Source organism: Canis lupus, chromosome 3, assembly GCF_048164855.1.
Source record: "Canis lupus baileyi chromosome 3, mCanLup2.hap1, whole genome shotgun sequence".
In the NCBI taxonomy this organism is placed as follows: domain Eukaryota; kingdom Metazoa; phylum Chordata; class Mammalia; order Carnivora; family Canidae; genus Canis; species Canis lupus.
Window position 1 is genome coordinate 37867751 of NC_132840.1, and position 19172 is coordinate 37886922.

Genomic DNA, 19172 nt, shown 5'->3' on the forward strand with positions numbered 1-19172 from the left:
AACATACTCCACATTACACAAAGGAGTGACAATGAGGAAAGAAGCATGAAGGAGAGAGGCTGCCAGTTTTACGCTTGATCTTAGCCAAAAGGCTGAGAAGCGATAGGTCGCCAGTTTTGACAGCTAATAGGAAGTAAAAGTTTTTAAAGCATATGACCACTGAAATTTTAGGAAAACAACCTGTGTGTGTGCCATCCACCCCCCCACCCCTGCCAAACCAGAGGTAGGGCCCACTGCAGACTAGCTGTAACTACATGGTTACAGTCCTTTAACCTGTCTGGGAGCCAAGAGATTTTGATAGGAAGTACATCGCCAGGGGCTAAATGGGAATAATACCACTACTTCCAAGTAGGGCTGGGATTCAGAGGAGATACAGCTCCTGACACAAAGGTAGTGTTCTCCACTCTCCACTAGAGACTCTTTAGAGAACCTAAAGCTGGTCCCCTTTCCCTACAACAGGCAGCTAGTTCTAGCCTCCTGCCTCGGACCCACCCTCCTGCACTCTGAGGGAGGTTTCCAAGCCATGTTAATTCAGAAAGACCAGTATTTATGCCAGCCTGTTAATGCATCTCAGGAAACACCAGAGTGGTAAAATGAAATGCCTGTTCTTGAAAGGGAAGGGAAAAAAAAATAAGTGTTATAATTTGAAATAAGATCCCCGAGTGGTGGGAAATGAGAGGATACCCAAGTGATACGAATCCGGAGTGCGTTTTCACAAACTCCATCTTTTGGTCTGTGCCTTTTCCGTATTTTATTAAATTCATGTTGTTGTTTTTAAAAAAAAAAAAATCACAGCAGCATTATCAAAGACAAAATATGTACAAACATTTTACAAAAGAAACATTACTAACATCTGCTTTAATAATAAGGGCAGGCTGAAGAACAGACGCTGAGTTTGTAGGGGAGAGTCCACCCTCAAACAGAGACATCCCAAATGTGTTGAGGCAGCTGAAACAGGCTTCTTTCCCGGTGACCAAGCATGCGTGGTTGGTGACCCAAACGACAGCAAATGGGCATACGCTGCACGGGCTCGGCTGGCGAACTCCTTTCTCACCAGCAAGGCCATGCACGCTAGGAGTGGAGCTAGTCAAAAATAACTTAAGCCAAGACAGTGCAAGCGCTGTTCCCACCCCATCCCCACCCCCACCCCCACCCCGCCCTCCTCCTCCTCCTCCTCCCTGATAGAAGCGCCTGGAAGCTTTCGACATCGACGTCGTCTATGGCAGACGATGCTGGACTGTCACACAGACACGTGATTCTTATACCTAGGCCTGCGCCGAACTTGCCTGAACTCTTCCAGTCGGGTTTCTGGTCGGGGACCGAAAGGCAAGGAATTCTAGAAACGCTTCCCCTGAAGCCCCACGTGGGAAAGACAGGTGACCTGAGCCCAGGATGGATTAAAGTGGGTGGGGGTGGGGCGCGGCGGGAATTTGGGAAGAGCCACGTGTCCTTTGGGCCAAGAGTCCGCGCGCGCGGGCGGGCGGGCGGGGGCGGGTCCCCTCGGGGAGCGGGGGCTGGGCCCCCCCCCCCCGCGGCTGAAACCCTCCACCCCTTGCCTCCACCTGCCCCTCCCCCCGGGCCCTACAAGCTCGGTTCCTTTCTCAGCTCCCCCAGTTCTTTGACCTCCACCTTGCGGTACTTCCCCGCCTTCCTCCGATTGGTGACGACCAGGACCGCCACGCCCGCGACGAGGGCCACGACGACCACCACGATGACGGCGACGAGGCCGGCCGTGAGGCGCTTCATGGAGAACTGGGGGGGCTTCTCGTCCAGGTAGTAGATGAGCGTGCGCTCCACCTGCAGGGGCTCGCCGCGCACGCGCAGGTCCAGGCCGCCGCGGCCCGGGAACAGCGACTCGCCCTTGACGTCCCGCTCGAAGTAGTAGGCGGCGTCCGCGATGTCCACGTCGCCGGGGGCCTTGTCGGACGCGTTCTGGCGCAGCTCGATCTGGATGGTCGGCCGCTCGTAGTGCACGGCCGCCACGAACCTGGGGCGCAGCAGGTAGCGCTCGCGGAAGAGCCGGCGCAGCTCGGCGTCCAGCTCGGAGCGGTTGAAGGCGCGCGCGGCCGGGCGGTGGCGCAGGTCCAGGAGGATGTGGTGGGTGCGCACCAGCTCGTCGCAGCGCAGGCTGCGGTCGCCCTTGTCGGTGCGGCGCACGCCCACCGAGTTCACGCACCAGCACACCGACGTCTGGTTGCACTGGCGCGCCTTGAAGCGGCCGTCGCGGTCGCAGTCGGGGTCGTACAGCCCGTCGTTGTCCAGCAGCGCGTGCTCGCCGGGCCGCACGAGCGCGCGGCCGCTCTTGGCTCTCGCGCGCGCCTTGAGCAGCAGGCACTTGGAGGTGAGCGTGGAGCAGTCCAGCGGGGCGTCCGAGCCCGGCAGGTGGCACCGGCAGCGGCCGCCGGGGCCGTCGGCGCGGCACAGCGTCATCTTGTTGGTGGCGCACGTGCAGTTGCCCTGCGCGGCCGCGGGGCGGGTCGCCGCCGCCAGGAGCAGGAGCAGCGGCGGCAGCAGCAGCAGCAGCGGCGGCGGCGGCGGCGGCGAGGGCAGCGCGAGGCCCCGACCCCGGGCCATGGCGGGGACGCGGGGCGCGGGCGGGACGCGGGGGGGCGCTGCGGCTCGGCGCTGGGACGGGCTCGGGAGTGTGCGGCCCGCCGCTGCCCTGCGCTCTTATACTCCGCCGGACCTGCCCGGCTGGTTGGGCGGACTCGCCCTCTGGTATTTGGGTGACACATCCCCCCTCCCCCCGCCCCGTCACCGTCCCACGGAAGGCGCAGCCCCCGCCCCGCGATACGATCGGGGCAGCGGAGGCAGCTCCCGCCTCCTCCAGACCGAAAGCCCCGGAGAAGAAGACCGATACTCACCTGCGGGGCTGCGGGGGGGCCCGCCGGGCCTCACCTGGGGAGGAGCGGCCGCCAGCCCGCTGACCCTGGCCGCCTGGCTGCTCTCCCCTCCTCCACTGGAATCCTGGAGAATTTCATTGAAATAGAAGGCCCGGGAGATCGTCAGGCTTTTGACCCCTCCCTCCCCTCCCTTTCTTATTCCCTTTCTCAACCTCTCACCCTTACCCTTACCCTGCCCTCCCCCCAGCTCGGCTAGCAGCAAGGAGTCCTAGTTCACAGCTGGCGAGCAGGATCTCATCCCCACCTCAGTCCTGACAGGTATGGACCGCCTTTCAGACCCATTTTATGGCGATGCAGTTGAGGCTGACACTTAAGGTCACCCAGCCCATCAACATCCTCCCCTTCTTCCTCCGAGGGGCCCTCTTTCTTCTTTCTTTCTTTCTTTCTTTCTTTCTTTCTTTCTTTCTTTCTTTCTTTCTTTCTTTCTTTTTTCTTGCTTTCTTTCTTTTTTTAAATTTTTTTTTTATTTATTTATCTATTCACAATAGACAGAGAGAGAGAGGCAGAGACACAGGCAGAGGGAGGAGCAGGCCTCATGGCGGGAGCCCGACGCGGGATTTGATCCCAGGTCTCCAGGATCGCGCCCTGGGCCAAAGGCAGGCGCTAAACCGCTGAACCCAAGGATCCCCTCGATGGGCCTTTCTCTTCGGCCTGGCCATTGTGAAACTTTGAATCAGTGTTTACGGAAAGACGGTGGGGCACAATCCGAAGAAAGGGAGCAGTGTTTGTTACTCACCATGAGTAAAACCCAGGTGCCCCGGTGCCCGGTGTGTCAGATGTTCTGTAAACACCTGTTTTTCCTCTACACACACAAACACACACACACAGAAACACGTAATATTTATACCTGTCTTCAGTGTAGGGAGACCAAAAGGAACTAGTTCTTAAAAAGAACGGCCAGGATTATAAGGTATGACTGGGTTCTAAAAGAGTAAATCATTGCTTTTCTTTTTCCGTGTCCCATAGAAGTAGCTGAACCACTGCAAATAAGGAAAGAATGGAGCCTGTGGGAAATTGCTTGCCTGCCTCTGTGTGGCTACTTTAATGGGATGGAGGGGTTGCAATCTCTTTTTTAAATCATTGAGAAAGTCCAGGGTTTCAAAGCTGTGGTAAAATTAACAATAATTAGCAAGCTATAATTATTCCCAGCTCCTCCGTTCAAAGCACATTTTATATGTTCAGCATTTAATGAACACCAGCCGTAGTACAAGGGTGTTGTTTAAAAGCCAGCGAGGCTTCTACCCCATTAATTTTCAAGCAATTTCTGAGGCGGGTAGGTGGAAATACATCATTCTGCATTTACAGGCAGAGAAAGCAGAGTCATGTGAGGGCAATTTCTAACCCACAAGCACTGGGCATTGTGGGAATGCTCCTCTGCTCTCTATTCCCACTGTCTCTGTTCAGCTTCTTGAACCAAAAGCCTAGTCGGATCCAGTTTCTTTTCTCCGCTCCCACACCCGGTCCATCCTAGGTCAGAGAAGGATTGCTAAATCACAAATCTGTGTCCATCTCTGCTGAGAGCAGAGTGGGAAGTGCTCTTGGCTCTTGGTATAGAATTCACACTTTGTAAGTTAGCAAACAGGATCATATATGGCCTTGAGCGAGGGACTTCTCTGTGCCTTAATTTCCTCATCTGTGAAATGGGGATGAGAAAAGTACCTGCTCACAAGGTTGGTGTGGGAATTGATGTGGTTAAATGGCTTAGAACAGTATCTGTTCTAACAGTATCTGCACTTGGTAGGCATGGATGGGTGTTAGCCACTGTCGTGGTCCCCACCACAACCATCATCATCTTCATCTTGCTCCTGCCAGTGTCTCCAGTCTTTGTCACATTTCCAAGCCTTTGCAAAATCATATACCAGGAGTCTTCCCCTCATTTATTTACTGCATAATTGTGTTTTTCTACTGAGCTCTTGGATGGCCTCCAGGAAGCCTTCCCTGATAGGCCCTGTCTATTGCACTCAGGGGAGTGCTCCTTCTCTGTGCTTTCCTAAATCCTGTTAACATACCAGAACAGCAACACTAACATTTCTGGGCTTCTGGCCGCTCATCTGTAAAATGGAGATGATAACATCTCTCTGTTTTATAAGGCATTCTGACAATCATATCTAAAATAGATGAGACAGTAGATACCAAAGTTTTATGGACTTTAAGACACTGTAAAAATGTTAGGTTGCATTTTTATCTTTTAAATACCTATCCCATCTTTTTTTGCTTTTCCAGCTACTAAGTAGCCACTGTCCTCTATAAATGGCAGAGCTACCTGTTTGACATTTCAATGCATCCCAGGACGGCAGGAGGTAAGCTGATGGGGAAGGGTTTTCAGGGCTGGGGAATGTGTACAGTGGTGTCTGACTGCTTAGCTAATCAGGCTAGTGCCCTGAGGTCTCCAAACCTTGGCCTTTTTCATCCATGGTAAGTGTTTGGAGGATGGAGATAAAGGGAGCCCATTTTCAATGTCCTCTGTGGAAGATGGAGGGACCCCCCCCTCCCCTTTCTTAATTTCTTTGGTCTGCCAGGCTTTCCTCAACAGGCACACAAACACTATGATGAGTTTATTTGTTTTGATTTTTTAATAAATTCTTTTGGGAATTAGTTGGGAGATCCTTAATTGTTTAAGTAAGCTGTATGCCCAATGTGGGGCTTGAACTCACAACCCCAAGATTAGGAGTCACATGCTCTACTGACTGAGCCAGCCAGACGCCCTTATGATGAATTTACAAACTAAACACAGGCTCTATTCTGATTCTCCCTTCTTCTTTCCTCCCTTTCCTGCCTAGGTCTGCAAAACATCACATGTTAGCTCTAGCTCTTTGTACTTTTTTTAATTTTAATTTTCAAGTATTTTTTTAAGATTTTATTTATTTATTGAGAGACACAGAGAGAGAGAGAGAGAGAAAGAGAGAGAGGCAGAGGGAGAAGCAGGCTCCGTGCAGGAAGCCCGATGTGGGACTCGATCCCGGGACTCCAGGATCACGCCCTGGGCCGAAGGCAGGCACTAAACTGCTGAGCCATCCAGGGATCCCCAATTTTCAAGTATTTAACCAAAGTATTCTATGAACTCAGACTTGTCAAATGTCTATGAGAGACAGGAACCATATCTAAGCACTGTTGTCCGAGCACCAACATATATTAGGGGCTCAGTAGAGTTTATTGGGTTAATTAACAGTGAGTTGTCTGGAATGTTCTAGATATCAGTATTACATTCCCAGGAGTATTCATGGTGACCATTTCAATTCTTCTTTGCTAGTCCAATTCTCATCACCGACCCCAGCCATGAACCTCTATCCTTACTTACTCCAACCCAACCTCCAAATATCCAGTTTCAAGGAAGACTGAGTAATGATGAACTGTTACTTTTGCTTTTATGTGTGATCCCAAACTTTTATCACCCTGTGGCAATAGGGAATAGGGATACAATCTGCTTAGTCTGTAAGCAGACAGGATTCTGGAGGCATGCGATCTAGTGCAGCTGAAGGAAGACAGACTTTGGATCTAGTGAAACTTCAGCTCACATCCTGGCTTCACATCACCCACAGGCTGTATGATTTTGAACAAGTTACTTCACTCCTCAATTTCATTAATTATAAAATGGGGGTAATAATGCCTTCATTTCTCCAAAGTCTGTGAAAAGGATGACTTCCCACTTGTTATTATGAACATGCTTTTCCCCAACTGAACCTCATACTTGATCTATTCTTGTGCTCTGTTTTCTAATCTGGTGCTGATGATCTGACTTCCCTAGGTGTAAGACCAATACCAACTCATCAGTTTTATATTGAAGGGTGTGATTTATAAAAACAAAACACAGAAACAAAACTGTATTTGATTAATAAAAAAAATACTTACCATCTATAATTATTTTAATGATTCAAGATAAAGAATAGAAAATACCCAGCATGGTGTTTGGCATACACTAAGGAAAATTCATCTCAGCTGTTATTATCAGCCATCTCAGGATGCTTTGAGTTCATTATAGGTTCCTGCACAAAGCTGGTGGGGATTGCTGAAGACCAGGCCTGAGGAGCTGTGTGTGAGTGCGGGGAGCTGCCCCCAAACCCTTGTCATCCTGACCTATAGGATGCAGGAATATGGAGACTATCTAGATGCAGATAGTGCTTTAGCATTTCTACACTCATCATCTGCTGAAAGCCCTACAGCAGCTCTGGGGCATACGTAGGCAGAGAAGATGTTACCCCTATTTTACAGATGTGGAAACAGAGGCCTTGGGAGGACAAGAGAAGGACTTGCTTATGGTCACATGCTTGTAAGTGGAAAGGCCGGGCCTGGAATCCAGGCCTCCTGACACCACATATACATACAAATTAACAGAGACAGAAGAGGATCAAAGGGGTCAAGAGGTCAGAGTCTCAACTTAGGGTCTTCTGATGTTCTTTTATTTTTCTTTCTTTCTCTTAGTTATAGAAATATTTTTTAGAAAGTTCTGGTTTTCCAAAAAGCAAAAACTAGCTACTTTATGTAGGGCACAACAGTGATCCCATACCTAAAACCCTAGAGCCCATGCCATTAACCACCAGTTCCTCCCACATTGGAGTGGAAGTGTTTCTTGCTGTCTGCTTTGCTGTGATGAAGCAGCCTGACTTTGAATTCTGCATGGCCAGGCCCTGGGCAGCTCCTTCTGGTTGGTTTGTTTTTTTGTAGAAAAGAGGCAATGTTGCCTGTTAGTGACCTGGTGGGGGTTCCATGGTTGTATCGTCTGTGAAGCTGCGTTGGCCAAGTTGGGAAGACCCCTCACTCCTCTTTTTGCCTGACCATGGTCAACTTTGGCCTCTGTCAGGAGCACCACTGAGACATGGACAATGCTGGAAGACCATTTGGGGTTTCCCCTCCTCCTCAGAGACAGCTCAGAGCACTAGAGGAAGCAGGTGATCCTTCAGCCAGAATGCAGAAAATGCAGACAGAGAAGTGGGCTGTGGTGACTGTTAGCTCAGGATGGAGGAAGGAGGCCCCAAGAAACCATAAAAAGAATGGGAAGTCAGCCCAGGGCCTGGGGAGCAGGAGTGCAGACAATAGAATGAGTAAGGGGTATATGATTCTAACTGTAATGTTTTATTTCTCTAAAAATGTAAAAAAAAAAAAAAAGCATTGCAAAGTATTAGAATTCAAAAGAGCCAGGGGATAGGTACACCCTCTATATTTTCTTGTTTATTATTATTAAAATATGTATAATAAAATCTTTTTAAATAAGTTGATCCCTCAAATTAAGTTTTAGAAAAAGTATTTGGAGTAAAATTTCTGTTTTTGCTTTTCTAATTGTCTTTTCTTTTCCATTTCCATAGTTTCTGTTATTAATGTGAACTGCCATTTATTGATCACCAATCTTGTACCAGGCCCTTTATAAATAAATTCCCTATAATCCTCCCAGCATCTCTACCAAATAATTACTCTTGTCCCTGTTTACCTGATGAGGAAGCTGCGTTGTAAGGTCATACTGCTAGGACTCAGTGGAGGAGGGCCTTGAACCCAGGTCTGGTGATAGGGACATCTACACTCCTCCATGACACAGTTTAGTGTCTTACTGAAGAGTCTTGAATGAGCAAGAGTGGAAGGAAACTGTAAGAATGATAAACTGGGTGTAGTTTGGGTGTGGTTTGGGTCTGGGATGCCTAGGGAATGGAATGTATGATCTTTTCACTTTTCTAGAAAGATAATAGTTTCTCTGTTGTGTGCTCCTTTGGGTAGGGCCTTACTCCATTTATTAGGAGAGGTTTGCTATGACATCCATGATGTTGCTTAGCTTTTTGTACTCCATCAGGTTTTGAAAGTAACTGCAACCTCACCGGAAAAGTGTGTGTCATGGTTTCATTTCGGTATCTCCTACCTATGATCTTCCAGTCATGGTCTCCCTGTCAGGAATTGCAACCCACCACTGACTCCCTCCCCTCACATCTGGTCTCTCCCTAGGAGTAGTTGACTTCTTTTCCAGAGGTTTTATACTCAGGGCAAAAGCCAATAAAATACCCAATAACTTTTTTTTTAAAGATTTTATTTATTTATTTGTTTGCTTATTTATTTATTTATTAGAAAGAGGGGGAGAACAAGGCAGAGGGAGGGAGGGAGAGGGAAAGAGAGAGAGAGAGAGAGAGAGAGAGAAGCAGACTCCCTGACAAGGAGGGAGCCCAACATGGGGCTCAATTCCAAGACCTGGAGATCTCAACCTGAGCAGAAGACAGACGCTTAACCCACTGAGCCACCCAGATGCCCCTACCCAATAACTTTGTAGTTACTTTGTAGCTAATCTCATTGGCTCTTGGGTCCATTGTTTCAGGAGAGATTTGGCAGCAAATGAGGAGAGATTGGGAAATCTTGTCACAACATTCCCGAGGCAGCCACGTTTCTCCAACCCCACATTTATGAGTCACGGTGCTTTCTTTCCCAGAGCTAGCCAGCTGAGGTGTGAGGCGCCCGTGGGGCGCTGTGGAGGTGTTGCTGTTTCTGAGCACTTCCAGTCCTTCCAAGGGGAAAGCAGTAGTGACAGGTCTCAAATGTGCTGCTGCCTCTTCCAAACTAGGCTGCCTGTCTGGGCAGTCTTACTCATCCAGTGGATGCTCCTCAGGATTACTGAGAAGGACATCAGAGGTCGTTTATCTCAGTCTCTCACCTGAAGTGTGGAGTCCTGTCTCCAAGTCCTCAACAGGTGCTTACGGGGCACGCTAATGTGGTGTCAAGACAACCGTCCTCCCCACAAGACAGCCTGGCCTAATCCCAACCAGCTCCATGAGAAGGTTCATCATAACATTCAGGGAAACTCTAGGCCTCTGTAATCTTCACAAACTCTCTGAATTTCCATTCTTGGAGCAACACAAAATAAGTGATTTTCATCTTCCACTCAGTGGCTCCTGAGGTATTGATTTGAAGGCAGCTCTCCCGTCCACGAGCTCCCCTTCTCAACCTTTCCTTCCTTCCTCTTTCTTTGCCTTTCTCTAGTGAAACCTCCCTATGTCCTCATCCTTCCTCCTCTGCCAATCTCACCCTCTGCGTTGTGGTGTTGTTTCCACTGGCGGCCCCATTCAACACACCATGTTGTGGAATGAGGCCCTCTCGGGAGATCCCAGCTGAGGATCCTCCGGAAGCTGTGAAGGAGGGTTTGCTTCTATTGTTCCATCCCTGTCCTCTGCCTGGGAGGGTAGGTATAACCCAAAGTGTCCCCTGCCTGTCTACTAATTCCCTCTTTTCTTGGAACAGATGGTGTCTGAGCAGTATTTCTAATACCTACAATTTACTGAGAGCCTGTTATGGGCCAGCTGCTCAACAGGCTGTGTTATCTTTAACCTCACATCATCTAAATGAGGTAGGCTCTGTTATTCTTGCTTTACAAATAAGAAACTCACTCAAGAGGACACTTGCCCAAGAATATACAGATAGTAAATGGCAGAGCTGGAATTCACATTCATTTCTTTCTGGTTCTGAGATTGTGCTTCTTTGTGACACCATACTGCCACAAACTGTGTTTTTGTTCCCAATCCGAACGTTTCAACCTCCACCACACCTTTGTACGAGTTCACTTCTCTCCACGTTCAAACTACATTGCAACTTCTTTTCCTTCTACAGCTGCTGAATTAGAGCATCAAAATCATCTCTCACCTGAATCCAAATAATGATAGAACTTCGATTTTATAGGACAACTTGCAGTTTTGCTCCCTGACAGCATAGTTGAAATCATGCTTTCAGGGAAGTGGATAAAGGATTATGTACACCGTGCAGATGAAGAAAGTCCAGCTCAGTGCAGGTTAGCAGCTTGTCCAGCTTAAGAGAATGTCAGAACTTTTCAGACTTACCAGTGGCAGAAGCTTTCCTTAGCCTTGTGTTCCATGGGCATGAGCACCCCAGCCCTCTCCTGGGCTGTGGTTTGCCCTCCGCTCTTCCCTGCCTCTGCGGCTATTTCTCTCTAGACCCATCAGCCCAAGGAGCTGGCTGTGTGGAGGGTCTTGCCCTCCTACCCTCAGCAGCTAGCTGAGTCACCAGATGGAAGTAGAGGCGAGGAGGAGTGGGAGAGAAGAAAAGTTCGGAAGTCTGGGGAGAATGAGAAGGGGGGAGAGGAGACTTCATTGTTCTCCAACGTCTGGGTCTGAGACAAAGGGTGGGGAAGTCCGCATTGTTCCTCTAGCCTGTGTGGAATGCAAGAGATTGGACTCATTTCTTTGGATTCATGTGGGAAGTCCTGGCTCTGTCAGCTAAACGTCAGCTGTAACCTTTCAAACCATGGCTGATGGGAAAACGGAGACTGCCCTCCCAAACTTCTCCAAGAACTCGGAGAGGCCGCAATTGGAAAGCAATGGGGAGCCAACAGAACTGATCTGCCCAGCACCAAGCACCTCCCTTCCCTGCCCACCCAACTGGTTTCTCTTACACCCGTTCACCATCTACTTATCCAGCCAGCCAGGCATCATTAGTTCATTTCAAATGCTTATGGGGGGGGGGGCTGACACGTGTCAAGCCTGTCCTAGGCTATGGGGCTAAAGGACAAATAACACTGAACCCCGGACTCTGAGCAGCACACAGGCCACACAGTAACAACCGTCTAGTCGGGTTCAGTGCATATTTGTTGAACAGATAACATAGAAACATGAATAATTATAATAAAGGGTCATAAAGTACAGTTCCTGCCCTCCCCACTGACATGGGTTATTCCCCTCGTTACAGAATACATCCGTAGAAAAACCTCACTCGCTCTTAATTGTGCCTGTTTTTTATCATTTTTCCCAGTGAGGAGTATGAAGAGCTTTGAGGGTGAGGGGAGGGGGAAAAACACAACCCAAAGGTAACAGGTCTGGAAAAGACAACTGAAATAAATAACATTTGGGCTGGAAAAGACAGCCTACAAAGTCAACCCTTGAGGGAAAAAAAACTAACAACCCAAATGGATGACGTCAACGTATGTTAAAGCCGGAAACAACTTTCCAAGAAAGCTAGTCCAGTAGTTCTACTCTGTTTGGAGTCATGGGATCCTTTTCTGAGGGGAGTGACATGGATTCTCTCCTCAAGTAAATGCAGCTGTGCACAGACAGTAACCTCTACACGAAACTCTTGAACCTTGTTGAGATTTCCAGCAGAGGGACCTGGGATTCCCTGGAGTTGATTTACTCAAAGTCCCTCCCACCCCCAATTTAAAATATCTGATGGAGTTAGATGCCTTCACCTCATTGAGCAGGGACTACAATGACTTCTTCTTCTTTTTTTTTTTTAAAGATTTATGTATCTATTCATGAGAGACACACAGAAAGATGCAGCGACATAGGCAGAGGGAGAAGCAGGCTCCCTGTGGGGAGCCCAATGTGGGGACCCGATCCCAGGACCCCAGGATCATGACCTGAGCCAAAAGCCTCTACACTCAACCCAGACTACAGTGACTTCTTTGAGGTCACACAGTCAGTAAAAAAAAAATCTATTTAGTCATAAGAAGGAACTCAGACTTGGGTTCAAATCCTGATCTTAATATTTGCCAGCTATAGATTTTCAGTAAACCACTTACCTTTACTAGGCCTCTTGCTTTCTCATCTGTAAAATGGAGGTAATGGTAACCAACTTCATAAGGTTACTGTGTGTAAGCAAGGCAGGAGGTTTAGGAGTCCATCTATGTGAAAAACTTTGAGCAGAGGTCAGCAAACTTTTGGTAAAACACAAAGATATTTTAAGCTTTGTTGGCTAAGGAGCAAAATTCATGACTATTCTGGGTGTCCTTACAGAATTTGTTTAAAAATGTAAAATACATTCTTAGCTTATAGACCGTATACAAAATAGGTGGTCATACAAAAACAGGATATGTAGTTTGCTGACCATTAGTTTAGAGCAGCACATAACCCACCACAAGCTTTTCATAGGTGCTAGTTTCTGCCTTCCCAAACCAGGACTTTTTCAAACACCAGGGTCACCTCCATGTGGCATAAGTCCCAACAGGAAACAAGGTGCTGGCCACCCAACTCAGCCAACCTGTTTGTTACGAATAAGTCGACGTTGCCAAGGTGTACGGAGCCTCCCTGCTCCTCCCTGTTGCAGAGGCCTTCCCGTCCACGTCTGGCTTGAGTGGGTGAAGTGGCACAAGCTCTAATTATTTTCAGGGAAGACTCAAGTCCGATGCCAGCACCATAGGGCAGAGAGCTCTGGGAGGGGCTAGAATGGGGACCGCAGGCCTTGGTTTCTGGGTAGGGGCAGAGGCACAGGAAGAAGACAGGCAGGGCCTACCCCAGAGCTACCCCTGTTCTGGGCTCTGGGCACCCTGCCATCTTCCAGCTCTGAGGGCTTGGGAAAGCCCTGTCTCTTGGACCTATAGTAGGCCAGTTATCCCAGCTCAGGCACCTTCTGCCCATATACCTACTCTACTTGAGAGCATCCCTGTGAGGGAAACATCAGACACAAATGCAACCACATTTGTGAGTTAGAGGGGACCCCATCATCTATTCACCACAGCTTTATTTTACCATTGGGCAAACAAAGGCCCAGGTTGGGGAAGTGACTTGCTGGAGATCAGATAGTAAGTAGAGCTGCATGGAGTTTAGAAACCTGGACTCCTGCCTTCAGGGTCAGTGCTTTTGTCCTGCCTGCATTGCTGCAGGTTTCTATATTTGGCATATAATGGAAACTAGAAGAGGAATTGTTCAGCCTTTTTTTTTTTTTTTTTTTTTTTTTGTGATGCTCATTGAGGTGCGGCTGGATTCAACCTAGAAACAGCTCTTTGCAGAGTGCATTCACTTGTTCAGCTCACTCAGAGTGCCTTCTATGGTCAGGCTCTGTGCTGGGTGTGAAAGATGAAAAAAGCTCCAATTTTTGCTTTTGGGGACCTTAACTTGCAATTTGGTGTGATTATTGTTACTCATTAGTAAATGCAAGGTCAGGGATGCAGGTAGCCAGCCATCAGAGTCTTTATGGCAGCCCATTCCTCTGGGGAGTAAGGGTATCCCCTCCAGAATCCTGATGCCTTGGGGTACCTCTCGTTGGCATCTCCCTCTCTATATTCAAACCTTGTTCCCAACCAGAGGTCCCCTTGGGAATGAGGAAAGTCACATATACTGAGAGCATCATTTGGCTAAGCATTTTTACCTACCTCTAACTCATTCAATCTACACAGCAAACCCAGGAGATAGAAATTGCTGCAACTGATGGAGAGAGAGCTGAGGCCCAGAGAGGGGAAGGGGCTTACCCAGACTCACATGGCAAGTGCATTTTAGAACCTGCATTCCAACTGTTGGCCTACTCTACAATCCGCATGCCTTCCACTGGAAAATGGGACTAATGCTAGACACAGCAACAGGGTTATTGTGTGGTGTGGGGAAGATGACCCTTGCAGACATGTCAGCCCAGTACCCGGTACATTGTAAGTGCTTAATATATGCTACTTCCCCCTCCCCATCTTTCCCTTTACCCCTGCTCCATCCCAGAGAAATTCATGACTTGAGTAGTCCTGAGTAGAAAAATAATAATCAACATTTATGGAGCACTCTGTGTTTTAGGCTTATGGAGAATCTAATTTAATCACTACAAATATACTATGAAATAGGCACTGTTATTAGCTCCATTTTACAGATGTTGAAGCCAAGGCAGCAACTTGCTCAAGACCCCACAGCTAGTAAGTGATGGGTACAGGATACAAAATCTGGTCTATTTGAGGCTGAAGCCCATGCTCTTAAATAGTGAAGACTCCCTTGGTCCCTGAATTGGCACTCTTATGCCAAATGCATGCCTGGCAGGCTGCCTGATGGAGCAGGACTGGGCAGGCTGCTTAATGAGATGACTGACCTGGGGGAGGAATGAGGTCACATTCCAGGAGGCTGAGGCAAGGCAGTCCACGCATCACTTCAAAAGACTCGTTCTCTTGGAAAAAAACTAGCAGGGTTGGATACCTGTGCCAAATAAGAAAACTGGGTGCATAAAGGGATATCAGGACCAAGCAAAGGACTCAAACTTCCAGAGCCATAGGCCTAAAGGGGACCAGTCACTTGGCCTCCCATGAGCTTGGGCCCCCAAGCAGAAGCCATTGGCATCACTCTCCAAGGATTCATTCCTGTCCTGTCTCCTTCCCATTTCCACTCCCAAACTCCAAAGAATCAACTGACATTTTTTTTCAGGCTTTCACCCCTCTGTGTATGTGCCTTAAGCACTTACCACATTATTAAATAATTCACTTATTTTAGGAATGTTTTCGAGCACCTACTTTGTTCCAGGCACTGTGCTAGATGTAGCATGTAAGGTGTGTCTGTTACCCCATGGACCCTACCATTCACGAGGAAGCCAGGCATTAAACTAAAAGTGAGTATTATGGGTCAGGTAGAGGGTGCTACAGAAGCTAACTTCCTGCTTCTCTTCCTTTCTTCCACTGTCCTTCTTGTCCTCCCTTTTTCCCTTCCACCCATAAATATTTATGAAGTGCGTGCTAGATGCCAGGCCTGGTCTTGGTGCCGTGGATAAAGCAATGAGTATGAAAGATATAATGCCCGCCCTCTTGGAGCTTACATTCCACTGCTAATTGGAAGATTTGACCCAGGAGAGGAAATGCTTATGAGTCATGCTGAAGAGTTTGAAATTTACCTGGGTGTTGAATAAAAATCCAGTATTGATGTGAGGCAAGAGAATGGTCGGAGCAGATTTGTGTTTCAGAGAAACCACACTGGGCTGGCCAGTGATGCTGTCACCCTGGGCAGTATGACAAAGCATATTTTTCTTCTTTTTTATTTTAGGATTTTATTTTTATTTATTTATTTTAGGATTTTATTTATTTGTCAGAGAAGGAGAGAGAGAACACAAGCAGGGGAAGCAGAGGGCAGAGGAAAAAGCAGACTTCCCACTAAGCAGGCACTCCGATGCAGGACTTAATCCCAGGACCTCGGGATCATGACCTGAGCTTAAGGCAGATGCTTAACCGACTGAGCCACTCAGGGGGCCCTCCTCAAACTGATTTTTTAAATCTCCATTTCGTGGGTGTGAAGGGAGACAAAGTGTCTACTATTAGAAGTTGCATGCCTTCTTTATGTTTTTTATGTGTACTGAAGACAGTATTTCAAATTATTTGGAATTCTCTTCTACGTCACAATTTCTGTCTCTTACAGCTCGGTAGCAAACTGAGCTGTGAGAAGTCCAGCCTGTCTGCTAGAGAGAGACCATATGGAAAGGTCCTGAGACTACCCAGTAAGGGAGGGGCATCCAGCTGAGCCCAGCCTCTAGCTGTTCCTAGGGTGCCAGTCACTCAAGTGAAGCCATCTTAGGACCCTCAGACCAGCCTGGCTACTAGCTGATACCAATGAGTGACCCCACTCAAAGCCACATGAAGCTGAAGTATCTCCCAGCTGCACCCTGCCTGAATTCAGAATCCATAAATTATGAGGTATAATAAAATGATTATATTTTCAAATCACTAAGTTTGGGGTCATTTTCCATATAGCAACAGATAAACAGAATATCCTCATTTGTTGACATTCAAAAAATATAAAAGGAGGTAAGCCCTGGCACCATCTGAAAGCCTTTTAATGTGATCCTGCCAAGGTCATGGTGACTGAACTCCAATATTCATGCCACCAGTTGAAGGGTCTAGAGAAACCATGATAACACCATCCTTTTCAGATAGATGTGGGGAGGCCCCTGAGTCATGAGGAGAGCCTCCTGGAGACATCAGTCAAGAATCTTTCAGGGGCATCTAGCCTTTTTTTGCTCCCTCACTGGATGGCAAAGAAGACACATGTGTCATAGTTGCCATTGGTAGCCACCATATGAACACAAGGAGAGCCAGACTTAGGATGAGGCCAGTACCACAGAGGACACAGGGGAGAGATGATAAGAACAAGAACTGAGGGCCAAAACGGCATCATCAAATCTCTGAATCAACCAACTCGAAGTCCCCTCTACTGTTGGATATCTCCTATGTGAACTAATGTGTCTGCTTCTAGCTTAAGCCAGTTTGTGCAGGGTCTGTTGCTTGCTGCCCAAGGCAATGTAATTAACGCTATAGTTCCTTTCTCTGAAATTTGCACATTTGGTCAGGAGGTTTAATTTCTTCAGTACCAGCTCATCCTGAGCTCAACCTATACTCACTTGCTGTATTTAAAGCCCCAGAATGGAGAATGGGAAGGAAACAAATTTGATCCAGCTGTCACTTAAACCATAAATTTGACTTACAACATAAAATCTACAAAAGTTATGCCTCCTAAGAGTAAAACAATGCTGCACATAAATATTAATAACAGTAATCATAAGAAGTATAACAAATATCATTGAGGAGTTACGATATGCCAAGCATTCCTTTAAATGCTGTATAGATTACTTCATTGAATTCCCACAACAATTCCATGTGGTTAGAGATATTTTCATCTCCATTTTACAGAGGAGGAGCTGAAGAAGGGAAATATTAGGTCACTTGTCCTAGGTCACATAGCAGCAGGGGGTTGAATTGGAATTTAAACTGAGAAAGTCTGACTCCAGAGCTCTACCTCTCAATGACTATTCTAAACCAAGAAAGAAACAAGAGCACTGAAAGAAAAAAAGATTAAATGTTTCATAGATTTGTAAGCAAGGCAGGAGGATTCATGGGTGGGAGGGATTGGGGATAAGTAGATTAATAATGATACCAAGTGAGAATGAGGCACAAATGGGTCCCCAACATCTTACATGACCCTGACCACTGTCTACTGATGTTTCATAAATAGCTATATTCCACATTTACATACATATGTATACATATGCATATACACATATTATACAGTTCTAATTAATACTTTTTTCTGTGTGACCTTGATCTTGCAAACCTTAGTTTTGTTGAGCATATTAGTGTATCTTGGTGGAAGTGTGACCCTATATAACAGGGGTCAAAACCAAGCCCCAAAGCGGTGGCTCCCCCTTGAGCAGCCCCAGTTTGTCCCCTGGGCTTTGCTGCCTCTGGGCTGTGACTAAACTCACTCTGCTAACAATTTCAGGGTTTTTTGGAGCAAGAGAAAAAGGGACTGGGAATCTAAAAATGGGGCTCTGCATTGATTTGACACGAGACCTTGGTCCATCCAATGTCTATTTAGAGGAAAAGAGCTTCTGATGACCTGATTTTGTGCCAGAGCCTAAGCATTACTGTGCCAAACACAGTAGCTACCATTCAGGCTCTTTCTTCAGAGAAATGAACTTTTCAATATTATGGCAAGGCATCCACACATGAGAACAAGTTGTCAGGCCCAATCCTTCAAGAAATGGGTCTCTATTCAAACATTCCTGTCCCAGAACTATAGAAGAAATATTCCTTCTCTGTGATTGTCTGTTCTGAGGACCAGGCTGTTGGCAACCTCTGAACAAAGACCATTCCTGCATCTTTTAGGCTCCTGAGCATCTCATTCATCTTCAGGTCCCCAACATTGGGGACCAATGTTTCTTATTGGAGACAGATACCCGTGAATGGGAAATAAGTGCCCTTCTCCTAGGCAAATCTGGTTTCATTCAAGGCTGCTGATGAAAATTACGTAGAGTGTGATGGGTATTTCCAGAGGATATCCAGGTCTGCCATACTTTATACTTAGAGGGTATCCACTTCTGCAAAACAAATTGCCGAGATGGAAACCCCTCCCATGTCAAAAGAACTTTCCTCCAACTGATGTCTGTCTATATTTGCCTCACGACACGCCGTTCCACAGTGCTCACCTCCATGCTCTCTTTTGTGCCTCCATGTATTTACTCGTGCAAGACATTGACCTGTTCCATACAGAAAGACTATAATGCACTGTGTCCTGGGCACACTACTTACTGTGAACACAGAGGTGAGCAAGACAGAAACAGTCTCTGCTATCATGGAGCTTAGCAAGGAAGACAAGCTCTTAGAGTCAGAGAATGGTGAATATGTAATTTGTAATAGACAATTGCAGAAGGATATGGGGATTTTCAGCAAGGAGGTGAGATGGGCAGTCTAAATAGGTTGAGGGTCGGGGAATGCCTTCTTAAGCAAGTGAAATCTAATGCAAAACCTGGAAGACAAGCTGTACTTGGTCAGGGGAAGAAGGAGAATGACTCTGTTCCAGGCTATGGCAGATGTCATCTATGGCATTCAATCCCTACTCCAGCCTCCTGGCGTGTGGAGACTGGGAGGCTAAAAAAAAAAAAAAAAAAAATTCACATTTCCCAGGTTCCTTTGTGGCACACATTCTGAATATGAATTAGTCCAATCAGTCAGATGTTCTTATGCAGGGTTTGGAAGATGGAGTGACAAGGTGGCCTCTTCACCTGCTGGCATCTGTGGCTGTGCTGGCAAGTTCACAGGAGGTTGGCTTTCCTGAGACACCACTTGATTGC

At 47.3% G+C, this 19172-nt stretch overlaps 1 protein-coding gene and 1 long non-coding RNA gene across 2 annotated transcripts in view; one reads left to right on the top strand and one right to left on the bottom strand.

Annotated features, from left to right (window-relative positions):
• Nucleotides 1-726: 726 nt before the first annotated feature.
• TACSTD2 (tumor associated calcium signal transducer 2) lies at nucleotides 727-2575 on the bottom strand. Its single transcript, XM_072811627.1, has one exon. It carries the CDS (start codon nucleotides 2572-2574, stop codon nucleotides 1582-1584), a length of 993 nt encoding a protein of 330 aa, XP_072667728.1. The 5' UTR covers nucleotide 2575; the 3' UTR covers nucleotides 727-1581.
• Nucleotides 2576-2656: 81 nt separating this feature from the next.
• LOC140630382 (uncharacterized) overlaps nucleotides 2657-19172 on the top strand; it is a 30057-nt gene continuing 13541 nt past the window's right edge. The window contains exons 1-3 of the long non-coding RNA XR_012028149.1: nucleotides 2657-3161; nucleotides 5127-5203; nucleotides 15965-16239. This is a non-coding gene — a long non-coding RNA (uncharacterized lncRNA). The remainder of the gene's footprint in view (nucleotides 3162-5126; nucleotides 5204-15964; nucleotides 16240-19172) is intronic.

What these genes read in the sequence shown, in the direction of transcription:
- TACSTD2 (XM_072811627.1), bottom strand. Translation starts at nt 2,574, where the DNA reads ATGGCCCGGGGTCGGGGCCTCGCGCTGCCCTCGCCGCCGCCGCCGCCG.